The following is a 25,833-nucleotide window of genomic DNA, read 5'->3' as shown; positions in this document are numbered from 1 at the left end:
CTGAATGACACGGTTGAAGGAAAGATTAGCCAGACTGTGCAATAGAGTTCAATACTACTTACAGCTAAAAATTGTTATCAATTACTCAACCTCACGCCATTCCAAACATGTAGAATTTTTTTAATCTTCCAAACACAAATGAATATATTTTTATTGAAACATGATGTTTATTTGTCTCCACTACAACTTTCATGAGTTATCGAGGTGAACTGGTCAGAGAAGCTGAAATCATTTCAGCAGTGATAAGAAGGGTGTAGCAGTGTGTGAGGGATATGAACACACACACACACATAAACACAGACAGTCTCACCCTCTGGAAGGACACAGAGAAGGTTTCGGTGCACGTTGAGTTCCCTCAGAGCTTTGAGCTGGCCAGTGTGACGTGGAAGAGCTGTGATTTCATTACAGCTTACATCCTGATGGGGAAAAGATAGAGGAGGAGTTTAGAGTTACATGTTTACCTTCGTCTCAAACACAAGCTTCTGCACAAACCTTTCATTACACTCACTCTAACTAAGTGCTTGTTGTACTATATGATATGACATCCCACATGGCATACACCTACAAAACCTGGTCTGTGTATATTCTCATTTATAGTTACAAAAAGAAGCAGGAGAAAAACTAAAAAGAGAGAAAAGCAGTACTGAATATAAGCAGATATGAGCCAAGTCGAGAAAGAGTGCGTCAACATGCTAATATACACTGATAAAGCACAGAGCAAGTTTCACAAACATCTCATTCATATGCAGACATCAGAGGTACAGCACACATGCTCACACTTACCAGCTCCATGAGATTGGTGAGCTGGCCAATGCTTTCTGGAAGTGCGTTGAGTTTGTTATTGCTGGCGTTGAGCACTCGTAGAGGAAGACCACACACACACGCTGGCAGCACCGACAGCTGGTTCCGGCTACAGCACCGCAAAGTTTACACAAAACATGTTACACCATCGTTCCTCATGCAACTCCTCAAGCAGAAGCATGGATCTGGAAAACTTCATTCTGACTGGTCAATCACAGCAGTTAGTAGAAAAATAGAGACATACAGTTAAATGAGTTGGTGAACATTATACATTTAAATTCAATGTACTGTTGTTTCTTTGGTTTTGGGTGTTGAGGTTTATACATTATCTAAATAATTACTATTTACAAATTACTGTAATATTATTATAATATGTAACAGTAAAATACAAAAATATAAACAGTGTACACACATATACGTTCTCCCCCAAAATATACTGTGTATATATATATATATATAATTAAATCTGTACACAACAGTTCAATTGTGGCACTGAAGACTGAGAAAAGGACTAGAAAAAGAGGAAAAACATATAAATCTTTGTGCAAGTCAGTCTCTTTTCACTTTATATTCTAATGATCTTTCATCCATTTTTCATATGATCTCGCTTGGTTTTTCTGCTTGATTTTCCATCTCCAGTTTATGTTCACTCTTCTCAACCATTAAGAGCTTAGTGCTTCATTAACTTCTTACAGAACAAATCCCATCGCTAATTAACTCAGTGTGATTATCAGGCCTTCTGCAGGAGACATTAGGCTGGAGAGAGAAACCAAAACAGAGTCTCTCTCTCTCTCTCTCTCTCTCTCTCTGTGTGTGTGTGGATGCATTTACATTTAACAGAAGCAGTAAGGACAACCAGAGGGATAAAAACATGTTTATTTAGTTCACTTTAATTTTTTTTTTTTTATGATATATGTTATGCACTTTGATTTTCCTCTTGGAAAGTATATGCATCTAAAAGCTAAATATGTGACAATACCATTCAGTTATTTGAATTACCATAAATATTAAACCACAGATCTTTAGAAGCAACCTAAAGACCACATTATCAGGTCCGGTGGACACTAGTAATACGGGGCTCCTTTGACTGATCTTAATCATCTCATTCAAACCACCCACTAATTAGTTTCTTTCACTCAGTCTCATTCAAAACACATATGCAAAAGAAAATATTTGAATACCACATTAGGTTAGGTCTGCTGATGCACAAACACGCAATCCTATATAGTGTTTGGAAAAGAATACCTTGGAAATAATTATGGTTATTCGGCATACCTTTATTCTTGTCAGTATACTAAAATACTGAGTCATCAGGGAGATTGTAAACATTGCAGAGGTTTAAATCACAGTTCATTTATCAAATTAGAAACTGAAGGCCAAATGTATCATATTGCAATGTAGCACACAGTGTGCTCTGGTTGTAAAATGTATAATACGGCAAATGAAAAGCAGCTTGGGTAATACATACAGCAAACTGACAGTATACATAATGCTCACTGCAGAAATATTAGTAGTATGCTAGTAGTAGAATGCTTTTCTAGGCATACTAACACATTCTGATGGTTTCCCACAGTATTATGTCAATGCATTATGAGTCTAGAAACACATCTCTCTGTGAATGTGTGTGTATATGTGTTGTGCGATGCTCACCTGATGTTTAAGCAGGTCAGGGACTGAAGGCTGATGATGGTATCGGGAATGCTTTTGATGCAGTTGTGATAAAGGTTCAGCGTTTCCAGAGAGACCAGATGACACACCTCTGACGGGATGTCCATCAAGCGATTCTTCGACAGATCTGAGAGAGAAAGACTTCAGTTAAAACTAATGCATTTATCACACACCTAGCACGACTGTATATTACGGTCAATGCTACAGTTGTTGTTGTAGTACCCTAACTAAACACAAGGAGGTGCTTTCACAACTACAGAGATCAATGCAGTGAACATTAACAAAAACATCTGTGAGTGTGTGAAGGAGGGGATCCAAAGGTTAAGTTCCCATCCTGCGCACACACACACACACACCTCATTTCAAAAGCCATAATTGGTAGTGCCCGAGCGCAGTTAGTATTTCTTGTGCCTAAAGGTGGTCATTGTTTAAATGATGTCATTTAACAAATGTGTGTGAGGGTTTAACCAGCAGACCGTTTCATCAAAGTGATCAGTGTTTCGCTGATGTTTCAGGCTATGTTTTTATATCAAATTCATAGTAATATTAATGAATGTGTGCAGCAGTTGACTTTATTTGTGTTAGTATGTGACTAAACTCTCTCCCTGTATACATTATGTATGATACAACAAATGACAACCGGACCACTGACTGTGCCACCTTGTCACTATGCATTAGTGTTTCCATGGAAACCATTCACACGGCCCTATGAGAGACTGCATGAGTGCTAATAGCAAAAGACAGTCCAAAAGAGACACACATAGTAGTTTTCATGCATTAAACAAGCCTGGCAAGAATGAGGCACCCATAATACACTACAGTATACTGTACATAGTCAAAACACACCCAATATCCTGAGACAGGCCCTAGATAAAGTGTCCTACAAAATATAACCCCAATAAGCAGTTCAGATACACAAACCATAACTCACTAACTATACATTTCATCCATAACAGGATTGCACTAATGACGTATTTCTGCCGAAAGTGATACGATGAAAATGTGTATTGCACAAAATTACAATATTTTGTTTATAATATTGTCAGAATATTATCTGTTGTTAAAAGTAAGTGCACTTTAGCATGCTTTTAAACATAACAATTTTATATTTAAAGAATGTACTGACAAACATTTATGGTAAACTACGATAAAATTGTATTTATTTCTTATCTATTTTATATCACTGTGATTTCCATATATTAAATATAACAAAATGTATAATATAAAATATGTAATATAAATGTAATATCAACATACTACAAGAATACAAAATGAGTTTTCTTGTTTAAAGCACACCAACAAAATAATAATAATTTAACCAATTTAAAATTTACTTTAAAATAAAATGTTAATAATATTTGAAAAATAAAATGTTCCATTATTATAATATGCACTTACATAAACTGTACTTAAGTGTGTTAACAGTGTACTCTATTCAAGTACACTTAAATCGCTTTTCATTTAATTAATATTCAGTTTTTTAGCTTTTACTTTTAAGGTAGCGCCCTTCTTCTCACAAAGGCCTAACTAGTCTGCACAACAACAGCAACAAAAAATGTATTTATAATATTGTACTGTAAAGCAGAAGAGATTAATAAATATTTCTTTTTGATGCAATATCTAATAACCAGTGAAAACATGCTGATGTTGATTAACATGATTAATATTAATAAGTTCACAAACGTCAAAAAATATATGGCCAAAGTGGTACCAATTTCATTTCAAGTGCTGAAAACAGAAATAGCGCTTCACCTCAAAACCAGAGTGAACATGGCAGATAACCTAGATGTGTCTTCAGTGTGTGAACAGGTCACATGATGGAGGCAACTATTATGGGTAAAGGATAACCGCCAGTGCTTAATATTAAACAGAGCATAAGTTTACTATAAGGAAAATATGTTTAGACACATTATTAAGCTATGTGTGTCATCACAAAGCCCCGTTGGCTGACCCCAGTCTCAGCTTTATGGGGAAAGAAAGATCAAAACACAGAAGGATGAATATTAATCATTTAATGACTATAAGCCTGTAGGTCAAATCTACAGCTTGTGCAGATAAGCCTATAAGACCAACAAAACAACAAAATGAGGTTTGTAACAGCTCTACTGAACAACATTATATTAAACACATGTGCTGCAGGAGTACAACAGAGTAGAACAAAAGTCAGAACCTTTTCACAGACGCCTGATGATCTTAGAGACACAGACGTCACTCTAACTGTCTCTCGTCTACGATCTGTCTCTGTCTGAAGGGTCTCTCCGTCTTAACTGTGGTCTGTTTTGAGGCAGTTCTGTTCTATTCAGAGCACACAATGGGCATCGAGATGGCACAGATGGCATGGATTATCAGACTAACCCCTGACGAAAAGCACACACATAGTCTTATAAAAACACCTCTTTCTATAAGTGTGTGTGTGTGTGTATAAAGATCAAATGTTAGTAGACACATGAGATAGAGAACAGGAGGGAAGGATAGAAGAGAATGAGGCTGAATGTGAGCTCTGTCAACACACGGGCTGTCAAGGGAGCGCTGTGATGTAAGAGGATTCTGGGAAATGTAGGTCTGTGATGGCAGCCTGTACTGCAACAGCACTGAACTATGATAACCAGTTAAAATGTTGAATTATAGTCAAAAATCTTGTTGTGCCGATTTAAAATTGTAATATTTAATATTTGTTGTTAATAATTTTCAACCTGATTCTAACAGATATACTCAAGACTATCATGACTTCAACAAGATTATCTACCTTAGCTATACATTTCAATATAGAAATGTAAACATTATATATATTAGGATGTCATACTGTTGCCTGTATGTTTTATCAACTTTTATAGTTATGTTTTATAAATGATATAATGCAAATGTACAAATCTATTTTAATAACTACCAAAATCAATATAATAATGCAATAAACATTATTTAAATAACAGAAAATGCAACACAAAACACCCTTTTTTTTTACTATATAAAACCATTTTTCACCATATACTGTATGATCATTTAAAGTTAACAAATGAACATATTTTACAGTATTTTTCTGTAAAATGTAAACTTTTTACAATGATACATACATACATACATACATATTCATTGTTGATTTCTACATTACAGAATTCTGCAATGGGTAAGATTTTAAACTAGTAGAAATCAACATCCCCTGCTGACAGCAGAATCTGAAAAGCAGACACAGACATACTTCTGACTGGGTGAGTGAAGTTTCCATTAAGCTAATTACACCTCTTTCCTTTATTTGACCTCTAATTGCTCATTTTTTCACTCAAACACTCTTGTCCTGTCCTCATAGTGTCTCTGAAGTGGGAAAAGGGCATATAAACGCAGCCTGTCATTATGTTGCTCTGGGTGTGGCCTCATCCTGCGGCTTAGAGTTGGAATAATCAGCTGAGCATGTGTGTGTGTGTGTGTGTGTGTGTGTGTGTGTGTGTGTGTGTGTGCATTAATTAACATTATAAAATCAAACAGATGGTTCCGACATAGATTTATACCAAGTGTGCACAACAGTTAAATGCGTGTACAAGTTGAGTGCTGCATTTTTTGTACGTGTGCGTTTCTGCAACTCAGCATTCCTCAGTGTGCCCACTCTCAGCGTGACGGCGAGTGTGTAAGAGTGCTCTCTGAGTTCTGTTGAATAAGCAAACTGTTCCTCTCTGACAGACAGCGGCACCACGGTTCACACTGCATGAGTGGAGTGAGTGTGTGTTTATGTCTGGAACCAAATCTCATTTTTCTAACTTTACAGCCCTTTTAGTGAAGCCTGATGTAATGATAGGCTATGTGAGGAAATAAAAAAAATTCAAAAATAACTTTGCACAAGCTGGCAATCCAGACAGCACTGCGTTCATTCGTACATTTGGATCATCACGGATTTGGAGAGAAGATCTCTGTGAATTAATTAAATACCAAAAATAATAAATACAATTGTTTAATATAATCAAATATTGACAATTTCAACAACTATTTTCAACATGTTGATGAATTTTTAGGTTCATTAGGCAATCAAGTTGATTACAGAAAGACTAACAAAATGACAATTTGTCTGATTATTTATGTTTTTTTTAAACAAATTTTGTCAAATGTTGTGCATCTGACAGGCTGATTGATATCAAAGTCCCTTTCAAGGGAACATATTTGAGATGCCTCCGTGCAGCCACATACAATCCTATCTACAGGGTTCCCACCCTTCTTGAAAGTACTTGAAAGTACTTGAATTTCAGACATATGGATTCAAGGCCTGGAAAGTACTTGAAAACCAACATGGGTCCTTGAAAGTGCTTGAATTATTTATTTTAAATCAGTTTTGTTTGTGCTGCTATTTTTTAAATTGTCCGATATGTGCTTCTGTCAAAAACAGAACTAAACACGGGAGGTTGTCTGTTTGATCTCTGACGCGATCGCGCACATAACCTAGACCGCAAAGTTGATTCTGTGCTTGCTTGATCTAATATTTAGTATTTTTTAAATGTTGTAAATTTAAGTAGCAAATGAGAATAGCTAAAAAAAATCAATGCATATATTTTGAGACAAAGATCTTCTTTGTGATTTTCAGTTTTGTTTATGATAATTAAAGCAATGGTTTTTAAATAACGAAAGAATATGTAAATGTATGATATTTGGGGTAAAAAGCGCCCCCACTGTAGTGACTAAAGGTGCCATGATAAACATGATAATTAATAGACTGACTTTTCCATTTGTTGACATGAGATGGTTAGATTCAGTTGTTAAATACCATATTATGTTGTTTAGAATGAAACCATCATATTTAAAAACATGATATTAATAATGTTTACGCACCGCCCGCTTCACATGGATGATTATATATCTATAGCGCGTGGGCGTGGTCGCATTAGAGTTTGTGAAGGGAGACATAAAAGACTGGAGATCGTGTTTGTTTCATATGGATTACTTTATTACTTAATATTTGTTGTTGATAAGGCTTGCTTAGTTTAAAAGTAGACATGTCAAGATTTCTATAGAAATATCTCTCATATCTCTTTGTGGAGTATTTGTTGAGTTTCAGTTCATTTTAATGACGCATTTCTAAATGAAGATCATGCAAGACCAAGGCTGCAGACAGCGCACTCTGTTTTCTTTATTTTATAAATGCACAGTATTCTTATTATGTGTGTATACAAATAAAAGTAGACCCTTTACAAATTCGATTGATGTATTGCTCTTACCTGTATGATCAAAACTGAAATTGCAATTTAAGTTCTTTTCGGCGATATGCCACAGAACGCTTATATGCATAGACTGAACAATAATTTTTATTTTTCAGAATGTGCAGAAAATAGTAGAAACTCTGCTAAAGTGATTGTTTTGAACAAGTATTAATTTAAACATGATAAAAATAAATAAAAATAAAAACATTTAGAAGACGGAGGGCGCTCTCACGCAGACAGTCATACCAGGAAATTCCTAATATGGCCAAAAGCATCCAGCTATTGCTGTATGAAAACAGTTGTTTTCACAGAAAAACAGACACTTTTGGAAACACGAACACATTAAACATACAATTGCTACAATATATGTTTTTTCGAGTCATCTCCAGCAGGTGATAAAGTATATGAACAATGCAGTGCTAACTGCATTTATTACAGTATAGAATCTATTCTGCATTATTATTATGTGATGAAAAAAGTGTTTGTAGTATATAAACAAATCATTATTATTTGTTGTTGTCCAGCAGCTACATATTTCTATGCCAATTAAAAGCTAGACATTAGAGAAAATACGTTTTTGAACAGTAACAGTTTTTAGAAGTCTCTTCTGTTCACCAGGCCTGCATTTATTTGATCCAAAGTACAGTAAAACAGTACAATTTTGAAACATTTTTACTAGCCTATTTAAAATAACTGTTTTCTATTTGAATATATTTCAAAATGTAATTTGAGATTTTTAGAGATTTTTTAGCATCAGTACTCCAGTCACATGATCCTTCCGAAATAATTCTGATATTCTGATTTGCTGCTTAAAAAACCTTATCATAATGTTGAAAAGAACGGAGTATAATTTTTAAAGGTTTCTTTGATGAATAGAAAATTTCTATCTGAAATAGAATTTTTTTTGTAAAATGATGTCTTTATCATCACTTTTGTTCAATTTAAAGAATCCTTTCCTTTCTTTTATCCTTTCTTTTAAAGTGTTCCTGTAGCTCAACTGGTAGAGCACTGCGCTAGCAAGCAACCAAGCGCAAGGTTGGTGGTTCGATTCCCCGAGAACACATGATATTTAAAAATTGATAGCCTGAATGCACTGTAAGTCGCTTTGGATAAAAGTGTCTGCTAAATACATAAATACAAAATACATAAATAAAAGTATTCATTTCTATAACTTATTTTCCAAAAAACACAAAAGACAAAAAACAGACTCGAAGCTTTTGAATGGTATAGTGTATAGTGTATAATGTTGCGAAAGCTTTTTGTTTCGCATAAATGCTGAATTTGGATCCTTCTATTCATCAAAGAATACTGAATTTACTCATCTGTTTTCAATATTGTTCATCAGCAAATCATCATATTAGACTGATTTCTGAAGGATGTGACACTGAAGACTGGAGTAATGATGCTGAAAATTCACCTTTGATCACAGGAGTAAATTAAAATTTACAATAAATTCAAATAGAAAACTAAATAGTAAATATTTAAATAGTAAAAATATTTCACAATATTACTGCTTTTGCTGTACTTTGGATCAAATAAATGCAGGCTTGGTGAGCAGAAGAGACTTCTTTAAAAACATAAAAAATCTTACTGTTTAAAAACTGTTGACTAGTAGGCTATATTGATTACAGAAATGTTATATTGTAGTGTTTTATATTATATTGTAATTTTATGTGTGTGTGTGTGTGTGTGTGTGTGTGTGTGTGTGATTTCTGTCCCCCTCTGAAAAGATGGCTATGCCCCTGCACGTCTATAATAAGTGAATGTACAAATGTTTAATGTTAACAGGTTTTACTATGTAATTAAACATTTAACAGCTTTTTATATAAAAAAAAAGCTGAGACAAATTAATTCTTAATTTAAAAACTCTTTAAAAACTAGTGTAATTCATTTTTTTTAATCAATATTTCAGAAACTGCATTTGAATATTACCAGTATTGAATTTAATGGATTTCAAGTCCTTTAAACACGACTGTCTAAAACTATTTAATTTTATAAAACCTACACATTCAAAACATCATTATTACGCTGACATTTCTTTATGTAAATATTAAGTGTAAGTACAGTAAGGACTTTCATGATGTTATGTGCTAGGTGTGTGAATTTCAAAGGTGCTTGATTTAATAAAATGGTGCTTTAAAAAGTCCTTGAAAGTCCTTGAATCTGGTGTTCATGAAAGAGTGGGAACCCTGTATCTAAATGAATGGAGAAAACCTGAAATACATTTCTGTTTGCTTTGTTTCAGTCTCACTTAATTTTCATGATCAATGCATCACTGCACTCTACACCCTGAGCAGAATTGTCTGATTTATTCTACCATAAGACTTGTGACCTGATTAGCAAGCTCAGTCCATCTGTCCCCATCAAACATACATGTATATATATATCTTCCAGCAATTACAGTGGCATTTTGATCATTTTTACAAAATAAGAGGGATTGTACAAAAAGCATGCTATTTTTAATACAGTACTGTCCTGAGTTAGATATTTTACATAAAATATTTTTAAATATATTCCACAAGACAAAAAGCAAAAAGTTGAAGTTATTAAAATAACCCCCTTCAAAAGTTTGGGAACCCTTGATTCTTAATACTCTGTGTGGCTACTTGGATGATGATTTTTTTTTTTCGTTATGGTTGTTCATAAGTCCCTTGTTTGTTCTGAACAGTTTAACTGAGCTCTGTTCTTCAGAAAAATCCTCCTGCGGATTCTTCAGTGTTTCATCATCTTTTGCATATTTGAACCCTTTCCAGCAGTGACTGTATGATTTTGAGATCCTTCTTTTCACACTGAGGACAATTGAGGCACTCAAACACAACTATTAAAAAAGGTTCAAACATTCACTGATGCTTCAGAAGAAAACATGATACATTAAGATATGGGGGTGAATACTTTTGGAATTTGAAGATCAAGGTAAATTGTACTTAATTTGTGTCCCGGGAAACATGCAAGTATCTCCTGCTTCCGAAGCGCAGTACTAAATGGGAAAAAAATTATATTTAAAAAAATAAGACAAATTTGGAATCTTCATCCTGTTCAAAAGTTTGGACCTGGAGGATTTTTCTGAAGAACAGTTCTCAATTTAACTGTTCAGAAAAAAACAACTCAATCACAACCATCACAAAACAAAAAAAACAGTTGTGGATCATCCAGGTAACCACACACAGTATTGAGAACCAAGGGTTCCCAACATTTTGAAGGGGGTTATTTTAATAATTTCTGCTATTTTTTGTCTTGTGGACTATATGTAAACATCTTTTATTTAAAATATCTTACTCAGGACATTACTAAATACAAAATAACATGCATTTTGTATGATCTCTATTATTTTTGTTAACTCTGCAAGGGGTTCCCAAACTTTTGCATACCACCATATAAGCAAATGTATAGCCAGGCCATAGACATATTCAAAGATTAATTCAAAGATCCAGAGAATGATCTACTGATGAAATATTACAAACATATCACCATCAATAGTACACACACACACACACACACACACACACTTTGACCCTCTTTTTGGTGTCTGGGTGGAGCTCTAATAAAGTGAGTGTCTCAGAGTGTATGTAGGGCAGATGAATCTGGGTAATATCAGTTTCAAGGACACAAACAGCTGGCGTCTGTACATACTACATTATATTAAACTGGACCACTGATCAGAACAGTCACCATTCGCCAGGCAAACACAATGTGCAGGGTTTTTAAAATCAAATGTAAGACTTTTAAGACTTTCTTTAAGATCTGCAATAATAAAATGAATGCCAAAAAGGTGAGGAAGAGCAATGTCTATGGTAACATCAGCAAAATAACTGTAATTAACAAGAATTTAAATATTCATATTCAATGCATAATGCCATATCATGGTTCCTGTTTTCTCTCCCCCAATTTAATACACCTTGAAATTATTATTATGATTTTTATATTTTTCTATTATGATATTAGGACTTTTCTTATACAACGTGAGATATTTAAGACGTTCAATGGCCTTAAATTTTAACAAACTAAATTGAAGAGATTTTTTAAGACTTCAAGGACCTGCAGGAACCCTATATTCAAAAGCTTCAAAAGATGTATTAAAATGATTAAAAGGGGCAGTTAAGATATTAATAATGCTACAAAAATCTATTTTAAATAAATGCTGCTCTTTTGAAATTTCTATTCATCTAAAAATCCTAAAAATAATATATTACATTTCCACAAAAATATTGAGCACAACTGTTTTCAACATTTATATAATAATAATAATAATAATAATAATAATAATAATAATAATAATAATAATAATCTTTTTCAGTAATAATACGAATTTCTGAAGGATCATATGATACTGAAGACTGGAGAAATGGTTGCTGACAATTCAGCGTTGTCATCACATAAATTACATTTTAACATAAAATAGAAACAGTTTTTTTTTTATTCTAATAGTATTTCATGGCATTATTGTTGCAATGTATTTTTAATCAAATAAATGCAGCCTTAAAATCTTACAGAATCTTACCAAAACATTTGAACAGTAATGTACTTCTAGGTGGTAGGAAGTTTGTGAACTGGCCCATGTAAATAGAGCAATTACATTAAAATACTGCTTTACATATTTTGACATAACTTATGGAGTTTAGTCTACAATACTGGTTCAAAACAAAAGAGCAGGGTGTGATAATGAACCACATTATCATTGATTGATGATGGTGTTGATTTTCTCTCTGACCTTGCTCAGATGCCCCTGATTTAATTTGTGTATCTTTCTAACTGTATACCAGCATAACACACAGGTTTGTTCTGTAAGACAGAGGCAGGATGTTGTCTCCTCCCTGGCTCATTGTATGATAACATGTGCAGAAAAGGCCATTTCCTCCTGGAGAAACGTGGGAAACACACACATATTTACACACCCCTTCCCAAACATATGAAAACCTGTTCGGATACTGCCTGCCCAGAAATCTCACAATACTTTATTTGGTCATTTAATTTATCCTAATATTCTTTACTTTAAAGGGGTCATATGGTGTAGTGAAATGTGTTTATGTGGTTTAAGGTAAAAAAAAACAACAACATTATTTTCACATACTGTACATTATTGTTTCTCCTCTGTGCCCTGCCTTTCTGAACGTGTTGGTTTTTACAAGGCTTTTCGTTCTGTAAAGCTAGGTATGCTCTAATTGGCCAGCTATCCAGTGCATTGTGATTGGCCAAATGTTTCAAGCGTCTGATGGAAATGTTATGCCCCTCAAAATATACTGTCATGGCGTGTCCCGGGTCAGAACACCGGCATGACAGAACAAAAACAATAAAACCCATTACAAACGAGGCAGTTGTTGCATCCAGTGGGACATAACTACTGATTATAATAACTTATACTCTCTTTTTACACGTTGTGTTGCATCACGCTACATAAACATAAAACCATGTCTGCATTTGTGATCTGGAAAATGACAAACAAGCCTACTCTAAACTGCTCAAAACTCACCTTTGAATCATCAGTGGAAAATCCTTTACATATGTAAACCTACTTACATACCGTGAGTCAGAAGCACCAGACTGTCCTTGCAAAGAGTGAGGAACGGCCGGTGGCTTCAGTGAGCAGCAGCCAGTGGCTGGAACGAGGAACGGCCGGTGGATTCGACAAAGCAGTGGCCGGGGGTTGCAGCAACCACATGTGACTCTGCTTCATCCACGGTGAAAGTCGATCAGGCGATCCACAGCGCAAAGTTGATGTATTTCCTCAGTGACCGGCACGGATCAGCTCTAGACATGACGAAGCCGATATCATCCTCTTTTGGAAGGCCAAAGAAAGTAGTTTCACTTTCACAATGAAACACACAGCATCTCCACGTCATGGCGCTGGCGGCAACAAAGAGAGTAAAAGGTATACCTTCTTTCTTTGCGTGAACATTTGGGCAGCGTTATGCAAATCTTCCCACACAGTGACGCAGACGTGGAGGCATGTTTAAATGAGGCATTTTAGGAGGGCGTGGACAAGTCTTAACTTTTATAAATAATATCTCTTTGGATTTGAGACATTAAACTGCAGGTTTGCAGATGTTCTTTATGCACCAAGAGCTTGTAACACTCCAAAGAGAAAGGAGAAATTGAAATCACATCATATGACCCATTTAACATGCTTAATAACCTAAGCAATATATGGAGTGTCTAAGTTACATTTTGTGCCAATTATTCAAGCAGGTTGACAAAGATACACACAAAGTGGCATTTCATAACATGACCTGAACTTCAGTCACTTCCTACAGAGCTACAGCCTGTTTATCAGACACAATGTACAATGACCTGCTTAAGAACCAATGATGAAAACGCTTCTACTTAATACCAAATATTTAATTATAAACTGCTTAACTGAAAAATGAGCATGAAGTTCTTAACTTTTGTTTTTATTTTACACTCTTTTGATTTGTTTGACAATTGCTTGTGTTTGCTTGTTTTAATTTTTTTCAAAATCTTAAACTTTGTGTTCTCTTTTACATTTCTTTACATTTTATCAAGAAAATGTTTTTTAGCATGAAATATATTTAAGATTTTATATTTAATATACATATATTTGTATTTAGTATTATAGGTATACTTTATATTTATTAAATCAAATATTAGTTCTTTTGTTTTCCACGACAATGCACACACACACACACACACACACACACACACACACATAAAACAGATACAAACAGAATATCTTCAGAAAAACTAAAAGATACTGAGAAATAACTGATTATTAATTATTAATAAATTATTAATAAATTCAAGTGCAGAATATCAGTAAACAACCTTACAAGGCAACTCAAAACTGACAAATCAGAAAAAAAAATTTAGTTCAAATTAATAGATTTTTTTTTTCCTGAGACGCTAGTGAGTGGCAGTTAGATCCTTAGAAAACTGAGATGAGCAAAAGCACATTTCAACATGTTGTAACAAGCCACTCAAGTGCACTTCCTTTAGAAGATGTTCTCCTAAAGCATCATATATGTTTATCTCCGTACATATTTTGTCACTGAAAACATCCCTGGTCACCTGCTTTTCAGGCAATGTGTCTTTCCCAAAAGTTTGTTTAAGGACTGTTACACAGCACCACATTTTACAGCGATCACATTCAGAATATCATGCAATGCTTTGACACTTTTCCAAACCCAAGGAAACAAGGCCCTACAACATTACTGAGCCAAAACCCTTCAGGACACACATGCCCCCGTTAAGTCAGACACACATACCAGCACTTTTTAGAGATCTTCATCAAACCCTAAAGTGGTCTCAATAGTGTCTGAACAGTAATGATTTAGTGTGTAATACTTTACAATAAGATTCATTTTGTTACATTAGTTAATGTATTATGAACTGTATTTTTAACATCATTTATTCTAGGTAAACGATTAATGTTGATCATTCATATGTAATCATAAAAGGCATTATTAATGTAATATTAATTTAACTGGAAATCTTACCATATTGATAATCTATTTAGATAAGAACATTAACAAGATTAATAAAGCTGTATTTCATGTTTTCAGTTCATAATACTTAAAAAGAAAAATTAAAAAAATGATGTCATCGTTTATGAACTCTCCTCTGGTGAACACAAAAGAAGATATTGTGAACTGAAGAATGCAGCTAATCAAACAGCTGATGGAAGCCAGTGACTATTATTATATAAACCAGGCAGCAACTGTTTGGTTATCAAATATTCTTCCAAAATAGAAAAATCATACAGGTTTGGAACAACATGAGGGTCCCCCATATTGGATATTTCATTCAGTATGACAAAAATACTTGTTTGGAAACACTTTAGTATAGGGACCAATTCTCACTACTAACTGGTTGCTTATTAGCATTCCTATTATTAACATATTAACCTAATAACTGTTTATTAGCACAGATTCTGTATGACTATATTCAACACCCCTAATACCTAAACTTAACAACTACCTTATGTACTATAAATAAGCAGCAAACTACGAGTTTATTAAGTCATATTAATAGTTTGTTAATAGCGAGAATTGGACTTTTATATGAATAAAAACAAGGACAGTTATAAATTAATATAAAATGATTAATTTTCATTCTGTATGTTTTTCTTTATGTTTAATTTAAAATGTAATTTAAAATTAAATTAAATTTAATTTAATTTTCAATTAAAATAATAGTTACTGTTATAAGCATGAGCCCCGTCAGACTGGTCGTGGTGGAGGTGTTGCAACAATATATAGTGATATTCTCAATGTTACCCAGAAAACAGGATACAGGGTTAACTCATTCAAAATACTTCTGCGTAGTGTTACACTGTCAGATATGCAAAAGAAATCGAATGTTTCTCTTGCTCTGGCTACTGTGTATAGACCACCAGGGCATTATACAGAATTCTTAAAAGAATTTGCAGAATTCCTCTCAGACCTTCTGGTTACAGTTGACAAAGCGCTAATCATGGGAGATTTTAATATTCATGTTGATAAAACAAATGATGCATTAGGACTTGCGTTTACTGACATAATAAACTCTTTTGGAGTCAAGCAAAATATCACCGGGCCCACTCATCGTTTTAATACACTAGATTTAATTATATCGCATGGAATAGATCTTACTGATATAGATATCGTACCTCAAAGTGATGATGTTACTGACCATTTCCTTGTATCGTGCATGCTGCGTATCACCGATATTAACTATATGATTCAGCGTTACGTTCTGGGCAGAACTATTGTTCCAGCCACCAAAGAAAGATTTGCAAATAAACTGCCTAATTTATCTCAACTGCTCTGTGTACCCATAAATACACTTCAACCAGAAGAAATGACTGGCAACATGGGCACTATCTTCTCTAATACTTTAGAATCTGTTGCCCCCATCAAATTGAAAAAGGTTAGAGAAAAATGTACTGTGCCATGGTATAACAGTAATACTCAATCCCTCAAGAAAGAAACTCGTAGTCTTGAACGCAAATGGAGAAAAACTAACTTGGAAATTTTTACAAAAACATGTCCAGCTATAGACAGGCTCTAAAAACAGCCAAGGATGAGCATATCCACAGACTCATAGAAAATAACCAAAACAATCCAAGGTTTTCATTTAGCACAGTGGCTAAATTAACAAATAGCAGACGCCACCTGATTCAAACATCCATCAACGTTTAATAGTAATGACTTCATGTATTTATTCACTGATAAAATAGATAACATTATAAATACAATAGCGAATGTAGATTCTACAGCATCTAATACTTCAGTTTCATCCATCGCACCCAAAGATAAACTGCAGTGCTTCACAATTATAGGACAGGAAGAGCTAAATAAACTTATCGCTGTATCTAGACCAACAACATGTCTATTAGATCCTGTACCCACTGAAAGAGTTGTTACCTGTAGCTGAAGAACCGCTTATCAATATTATTAACTCGTCGTTATCTTTAGGTCACGTCCCAAAACCATTCAAGCTGGCGGTTATTAAGCCTCTTATTAAGAAACCACGACTAGATCCTAGTGAACTGGCAAATTATAGGCCCATTTCTAATCTTCCACTTATGTCAATTGAGCTCCTTCCTGCAAAAAAAAAAAAAGATCTGTATAAAGATTTTCAGTCAGGTTTCAGTCCCCACCATAGCACAGAAACTGCACTTGTTAAAATTACAAATGACCTGCTTCTTGCATCAGATCAAGGCTGCATCTCATTGCTAGCTTTACTTGATCTTAGTGCCGCATTCAACACCATAGATCATGACATACTCATAGATTAATTACAAAAATATACAGGTATTCAAGGGCAGGCTCTAAGATGGTTTAGATCCTACCTGTCTGATCGCTACGGTTTTGTTTATTTAAATGGGGAGTCATCTCATTTATCACCAGTAAAATATGGGGTGCCACAAGGATCTGTCCTAGGTCCCCTTCTTTTTTCAATATACATGTTGCCCCTTGGTAATATTATTGAAAATACGGGATTCGTTTCCACTGTTATGCTGATGATACTCAGCTATATGTCTCAACGAGACCAGATGAAAGTTCTAAATGATCTAAGCTAACAGAGTGTGTTAAAAATGTAAAAGATTGGATGACCAATAATTTTCTCCTATTAAATTCAGATAAGACAGAGATATTAATTATTGGACCAAAATACAGTACACAGAATCTTGTAGATTACAATTTGCAACTAGACGGATGTACAGTTACTTCCTCTACAGTCAAAAATCTGGGCGTTATATTAGACAGCAATTTGTCTTTTGAAAATCATATTTCCAATGTTACAAAAACTGCATTCTTCCATCTTAGAAACATTGCCAAGCTACGAAACATGTTATCTGTTTCTGATGCAGAAAAGCTAGTTCATGCATTCAAGACCTGTAGACTGGACTATTGTAATGCACTTCTAGGTGGTTGTCCTGCATCTTCAATAAACAAGCTACAGGTAGTCCAAATGCAGCAGCTAGAGTCCTTACCAGGACAAGAAAATATGATCATATTACCCCAATTTTACAGTCTCTGCACTGGTTACCGATTAAGTTCCGTATCAGTTACAAAAATGGTTTAGCTCCTGATTACCTTACTAGCCCTATAGCACGTTACAATCCATCACGCTCCCTAAGGTCTTGAAACACTGGACTTTTGGTAGTTCCTAGGATAGCAAAGTCCACTAAAGGCGAGCTTTTTCACATTTGGCTCCCAAACTCTGGAATAGCCTTCCTGATAATGTTCAGGGTTCAGACACACTCTCTCTCTTTAAATCTAGATTAAAAACATCTCTTCGGCCAAGTATTCAAATAATGCATCTAATAATTTGGGACTGCAGTTGTATTGTTGTTAAACTAATTAATTTTACTTTGTTGGAAAAGCAGCTATGCTAATGAAGTCTCTATTTGTTTCTCTGTTTAGCCATGGGATTTACATAAAGCTCCAGTCTGGATCCAGAACACCTGAGAAGAGATTATGCTGACCCCTCAGAGGACCCCAGATGATGCTTACCCTGAATAAACAAACAGAACTAACAAATATTGCTAAAAGTGTGACTGCATCATATAATAATTGCTTTTAATAATGTTCATCGTCTGGCTAACTACATCTTGTATTATTTTTTCTGAAAAATCCTGTCAAACGTGCACAAACTGACAGTCACCACTGATAAGCTACTACTAAATATTGTAGAAACGTAAATTTCTGTAAAGGTGCTTTGCAATGATTTGTATCGTAAAAGAGCGCTATACAAATAAACTTCAATTGAATAGAAAAAATAAATAAGATTTCCGAAAAATACCCTACGGAGCAACAAATTGCTATGGATTCGTACATGTATGTACTTCCTTGCCTTGTTTTCGGGTTATCAGTGAATGCCTGGGCTTTGTAATGGGTGGTGTGCTGTTGCCATGGTGCATTAGCAAACACTCTGAAAGGTGTTGATGTAATGCATCTTTAATGCATAATGTTTATCCAAAGTGGTGTTACCCAGAGATAAGACGCACTCCTACACATACCCAATATTTGAAGGTTGGAGTATCTGTGTGTACATGTGTGTGGGTGTTATCCCATAATTCTTTTAACTACGCATTAAACACCCCTGCATCCACCCACCCAAGCACTGCAAGTACCATAGACAAAGGAAGCTGAAGGTGAGATGAAGACCATCTCAGCAGTCTATATTACAATCTTATTAGCAGTTGTCACACTTAAAATAAACCCTGACTGTCTGCAAAAACAAAACCTGCCTCAGAGAGCTTGTCAGAGAGAGGATTTGTGCTTGCCCATATTTATGGAAATGCTATCATGAGGAACAGGGTTTGTGTTGTGAGCAAATTTGTGTTTTAAAAGCCAGATTGTGTAACAAAGTCTGTGTGCATGCATGTGAGCTCATGTGAAACGTACTTGTGTGGGCTGACAGCAGATTAAAGTAGGAGGTGAGAGTGAGTGGATGGCTTCATCGTAACATTATCATCTCGCGTCTATGGGAGAGTTGAGCACGGGTCACAGGTAATGAACATGGGTGTATGCGTGCAAAGAGGAGTGTGTGGATCACACATACCACCTCACAGAGCAACAACCAAGACAACCAAACAGACAAGACTGCATCAGGTTGTGAATAGCCCTGTGCTGCTTAAAACTGCAGTGTAACACTAGTGTGTTAGAGAACACAGAGCTGCTCTGTTTACTTGTGTGACCCACTGATATGTTTAAACTGATGCACACAGTTTTATCTAGTTTTGCTATGAGTAGAACTGCATTACAACAGAGTCCACTGCGTGATTCAGCTGGTTAACACACTCGCTTTTAAGGTGTTTTCATTAGGGATGCACTCTGTCGATAATGATAAGCCCATAATTATTTTCAGTTCATCAACAGACCAATGGATAATTTTTAAATTACAATTATGAAAATGTTTTAAAATAAAAAATATTTTAAAACAAAATATGTATTCCTGTGATGGGAAAGCTGAATTTTCAGCAGCCATAACTCCAGTCTTGAGTATAACGTGATTCTTCAGCAATCATTCTAATATAGCCTACTGATTTGATGCTTAAGAAACATTTCTTATTCTTATTGATGCTGAAAACAGCTTAAGATTTAAGATTTTTTTTAAGGATTCTCTGATGAATTTAGTAAAATTTTTGTATCACAGCATTCCAATGTACACTGTGACAATGGATATTAATTTTGTGATTTGCTAAATATTACATTTAACAGTGTTATTCAATTATGAGTGTTACTGAAGATGAAGTTAAAAATAGGGAAAACTAGCATGCACATACTACAGCACACTACTGTGCATTATACACAGCTATAATCATAGCTGTATAACTATATAACAAATATATATTGAGCTTTCACTTTTTATAGAAACTCCTCCTGAAATCTCATTTACTCATTTATTATATACAGTGTTGATGGTGAAGACAAGCACGTCCTGAAGCAACATAACCAGGGCATCATCTACCCAAAAGACAGAGAGCTCAAGGACGTAAATACATAAAAAAACTACACACTGGTTTGTTAGTAGTGGAAAATACCCAACGCCACCTATGAAACTTCAGTGAAATGGTAGTGCAGCAAAGAAAATGTGTGTGTGAGGACAACATGTCCCAGCTTGAAATATCTTGAGTCAGTTAAAAAACAAAAAACAACGACAGCTTCTGAGGAGAAATATGAGCTGAAATCCACTGTTGAACAGGCACAGAGGACCTGAACGGGTCCTAACCAACACTCCTACTGAAGACACAAGTCTTCTTAAGGTCTTTTGAAATCTATCTAAATAAGGTCAACAATGCAGAGTGAGTAAATATTTCTCATGGTCAATTTTCCTTTATTCATGGTAAGGATGACTTCATCTCTGTGAACTGTGACACCATAAGCAACTAAAACGATGACTGTTTAGTCACATAATAACACTTAATACATTCCAAAAATCACAATGGACTGGGTGTTTAATTTTCTGCATTAAAGTCCTTCAGAAGACCATTTAAGAATGCTAGGAATTTGCAATTTCTACGGTCTGCCCTTTCCTGTTTCCTATTTTAGCTGCTCTCCGGCCTCCGAGCAGAGGGGAGTGCGGAGAAATTCACGGGGAACGGAAGCAGATCTCCCGCTCTCTCAACATTCCTAACTGTCATCTTGGCTTTCGCCGCAGCCGTTCATTATGACGACTACTGGGGACTGAATCTTTTCAGTGAATGAATCATTACCATAAAATGACTCGTTAACAGTTTATTTTGAAACACGTGGAGTAAATTATAGAAGTCCCGCATATCATCACCAGAGAAATGTCTGTCATCTTCCAGTGCTGTCAAACAATTAATCGAAATAAAAGTTTTTGTTTACATAATTTATGTGTGTGTACTGTATATATTTAATAAGTATATAAATACACACACTATATGTTATATTTGTATATTAAATATATTTATATATAATATAAATTATATAAATATAAATATACACATGTGAATATTTTCTAAACATATAATGTATGTGTGTGTATTTCTATATATACATAATAATGATGCACAGTACACACACATATATTACATGAACAAACATTTATTTTGGATGCGATTAATCACGATTAATCATTTGACTTTTTACAGTAAGGTCCAGTAATGACCTATTGATTTTTTTTGTTTTGTTTTAAATGAGACATATTTATGGTTGCATTGTTCACAATCAGATCTACGATGTGCAGTTAGAAAATAGATTTTGTGGATTTATTTCAAGACAGCTTTCTGCAATCTATTGTTGGCATGAAAGAAAACTTAAAGGGGGGGGGGGGGGGGGGTACAATGGTGTTTCGTGAACTCAGAGTTGTTCACAGAGTTAAAGAGATGGATTCTCATGCTAAACATGGCCAAAGTTTTAAAAAATAATTTAAAAGAATGACTGAGACTTTTTGTGTCGAAAATCTTACTTCTGGGTTGGTACAAGTTTCAGCTGTTTTTTTTTCGATCGTGGATCTAATGACGTAGACGAGAACAGAAGTCCTTATAAAAGCATTTCTACCAGAAGAGCGCACACACATTAACCAGAGGAGAGCGAGACCGCGCACATCAACGTTCTTCAAAATCATCGACAGCGCTGCATAGGATTTTTTCGAGAATGCCTCCAAATAAGTTCATTTTTGGATGTGAGGGAAAGTTTACCAGGTTCAGCTTCCCTAAGAACCCAGCGTTAAAGAGCCACACAGATGGGTAATCAAAAATTACCTGTATTACAGTGTATGATGTAGCTGTCCATCAGTGTAAACAATGTGCAAAGTAATTAAACCAAAAAGTACACGATTTATAATGTTATTGGCTTCTTAAGTAAGGAGTCGACTCTGTATTGCTGAAACGAGTCGTTATAGATTTCAAATCTTTTGCCCATCTCTATGTACGTCACTAGGACCACTTTGCATAATAATCTCCGCCTACCATGTTGAGAGAAATAGAACTCTGAGCTGCCCCACCCCCCACACAGACGCTCTGGTTGGTGTGAGACCATCATGTCGAGGAGACAGTGTGTTTTTAATTGTAAAGGCAAGTTTGTTTTATTTTCACTGCCAAAGAATGAAGATCAGAAGAACCAATGGCTAAAATTCATTTTTACCACCATACAAGAGCAGTACAACAAATCCTTGTTGTGTTCACAACATTTCACTGATGACTGCTTTTTCTAATCTGGGTGAGTACAAGGCAGGATTTTCAAAGCGTTTGGCCATAAACGCGAAGTATGATTATGAAGTTATGTGTCTGTTTTCTCCCGAGCGTCTTATCAGTATGTGTGCTGTCTGCAGCCTTTCTCTCCGCTGATCGTCATGTACAAACACCTCATTAAAATGAAGTGTACCTCCGTGAATACTCAACTAAGAGACATGAGAGAGATATCTATAGAAAGCTTGACATGTCTACTTTGAAACTAAACAAGTGCTGCCGAAAACAGATATTCTGTGATAAAGTAATCCATATGAAAACAACGCGATGTCTGTTTTTCATTTCTCCCTTCATGACCACGCCCCCGCGCTGAACGCGCTATTCAGATTCAAACTGAAGCGCGCGGCTTGAATACACCCACACAGAAGAAAAAGCAGCGAGACTGTTCAAGTTTTTTTTTACTGTTTGCTTCGCGATGAGAGGAATAAGACATAATTCACCCCAAACAGATGCTAACGCATAGTTTACCGTGGAGGTGTGTGCGGAACAACCAATCCAAACTGCTTATGTTAGTTGACCAATCAGAACACAGTATGCTACCGAAAGGTGGGGTTTAAGGAAACTGAATCTTTTGAACAGCTTTGCGGGAACCGTTTGGGGATCTCTGAGAATTGAGGTAATTTTAAAATGATATTTTGACAAAATGACAATGTTTTTTAACCTTGGATGGATTTAAACCTAATGTACAGGACTTATAAACAGTGATAGGAAGCTTAGAATTTTCATCTTACTGGCTCTTTAAATGAACAGTGGATGCAGTTTGTTTTTCCGGGGCAGCGGAGAGTATCAAGTGCCTTTGTGTGTTCTGGTCTTTTGAGTGACGAATGTTTTATAAACTAGGCCAAAGTCGAAGCTGGATTTGCAGATCGTTTGCTATCAAAACATGGAGCCGCCCCTGTGATAAAAGACCCCATTCATGTAAGTACAATTGCATCAGATTTCTGTATTTTGTTTGAAATCAGCACATAAGTGAATATTTGTTAATGGTAACAACACGAAACATCAGTATTATAGCTCCGCTCAAGGCACGCCTCCAGGAGCTTGGCTTTTTCCGAAAAAAAAACAAAAAACAGAAAGCTGTATTTTTCTTTTATAAATATGATAAAACTAAAGACTTTTTGGATCTATGAAGGATGCAATAGGTACTCAAGATTAGCATGAGATTAGGTGAAACTGTGTATGTTATGTACCCTTTAAAAGCAAGGACTCCAGACCCTGGCTTGGAATCGTGTTTGATCGACTTGGTAAAGTGAATAATTCAGTGACTCATTCACCACACACTGATAGAAACACTCACTGGTGTCTCAGAAAGTTCTACTGAATGAATCATTTTGCTTAAGCGACTCAATCGATTCGACTCACTGAGATCCCTACCACTACTGACGTCACAGATTCCTACCACTACTGACGTCACATGCTTCGCCGAGATGAGTGTCTCATGTTCTTATTACCACAATAAGCAGTTCACAAGGTCATTCTTTTCCGTTCGGGACATATTGAAAGAAAGCGTAAGTGTCTCCTCACCAGAGTGTCCTTAATGAAGACGTCAATAAGTTGTAGGTTAATTATTCACGTCATTCAATAAAGAGTAAACAAAATAACTAATCCCTGCAGATCCCATGATCATCAGCCTTCAGAGTTCTGGTTTCAAAACACAATCCACGAATGCATTCATTTTCATTTCATAGGCATTGGTGTGTTCTGCTGAACTCCAAAGATGGAAATGAAAACCCCTGTCAAAAGTGCCAGGGGATTTCCATAGTACTCAGGATGTGGACAAGCTGGTCACATATGACGTCTTATTATGGACAATAATAATATCCACTACTTTAGTACCACACATCCTCAAATCTCCGAGCTGGGTGTTTATAATAGACAACTGAAGAAGCCCACTTCTTTTTATCCTGTCTGCAACATGTTCTGTAACATTTACATAGATACTGAGTCTGACACAAATATTTCATCCGCTTTCTGTTGAGTTGACTACAGTGGAAGTTTTAGAAAAGCCAAAACATCTTTAAGTGGTCAAATGCGACAAAACATATTTTAGGAAACATTCCCGTTTGAAACTATCCTAAGCGCATGTGACCGAGCAGGCGCAGTGTGCTAAACACAAATATTAAAGCATCACTTCATCACTTTACCTGCTTCCACCGTATCCGTTAGGTCGTAATTAGCTGCTGTCCGGGGGAATTCTTTCAGTTTTCTTGTGCTGAGATTCAGAAATCCGGAGTTCGCCGCATCCTCCAGAGCTCTCTCCAAACCCCGGTTGAGAGGCAGGTTCGTATTGGAGCCCAGTCCGCTCAGGTTCGTCTGTAATGCGGCAGAGGGCAGCTGGGAATGAGGACGGGGCTCCGGTCCCAGCGTCGCCATGTTCGCCCCGTCGGGGAAAAATAAAAAAAAAAGCTCGTCGAGAGGCTCTGCGATCGGTATATCCCAAAGAAAATGTGCTGGTCTCAGAAGCGGTGGGTGAATTTCCTCCTAGTGCGCTATCTGACTGTCCATAACGCGTCTGCGCAGTTTGTTTATGGACCTGAGCGCGTGCCAATAACAGGCTCGATGGCCTTAACTACAGCGCCATCTGCTGGACGCGCACAGCAGCTGCAAACAAATGGTGGCGATGAGCAGAATGCTTTTAGAAAAATTAACTGAATGGATTATAAAATAATAAAGCTTAACCTTTTGGGAATTCATCGTTGTTATACCAAATGTTATTAAACACACAATAAATACATGCTCTCTTTTTACTGTCATTATATATATATATATATATATATATATATATATATATATATATATATATATATATATATATATATATATAAACATAATATATATAACTAAATAGTAACATGAAAGTAAAATATTAATATTTAATACAATAAAATATCATGTTATTATAAAGCACACACAAGTTTAATAATAAAATAATCATAATAATTAGTTTTAATTTAAAACCCTATGTGTGCTGAGCTACAATAAAATAATATATTTTTAAGTTAATTGTGCATAATATTATTATTATTTTTT

General features: G+C 35.4%; 1 protein-coding gene across 1 annotated transcript in view; it reads right to left on the bottom strand.

Annotated features, from left to right (window-relative positions):
• LOC113108644 (leucine-rich repeat and calponin homology domain-containing protein 1-like) overlaps window positions 1–25,327 on the bottom strand; it is a 55,088-nt gene extending 29,761 nt beyond the window's left edge. Inside the window, exons 1-4 of the mRNA XM_026271891.1 lie at window positions 24,948–25,327; window positions 2,452–2,596; window positions 784–910; window positions 311–416 (exon numbers count right to left, since the gene is read on the bottom strand). Of these exons, the coding sequence (XP_026127676.1) occupies window positions 311–416; window positions 784–910; window positions 2,452–2,596; window positions 24,948–25,176 (607 nt within the window). The 5' untranslated portion in view covers window positions 25,177–25,327. The remainder of the gene's footprint in view (window positions 1–310; window positions 417–783; window positions 911–2,451; window positions 2,597–24,947) is intronic.
• Window positions 25,328–25,833: the final 506 nt, after the last annotated feature.

This window comes from Carassius auratus, chromosome 9, assembly GCF_003368295.1.
Source record: "Carassius auratus strain Wakin chromosome 9, ASM336829v1, whole genome shotgun sequence".
Taxonomy (NCBI): Eukaryota; Metazoa; Chordata; class Actinopteri; order Cypriniformes; family Cyprinidae; genus Carassius; species Carassius auratus.
Note: the sequence above shows the minus strand (reverse complement) of the source record. Positions and strands in the feature narration are given on the sequence as shown.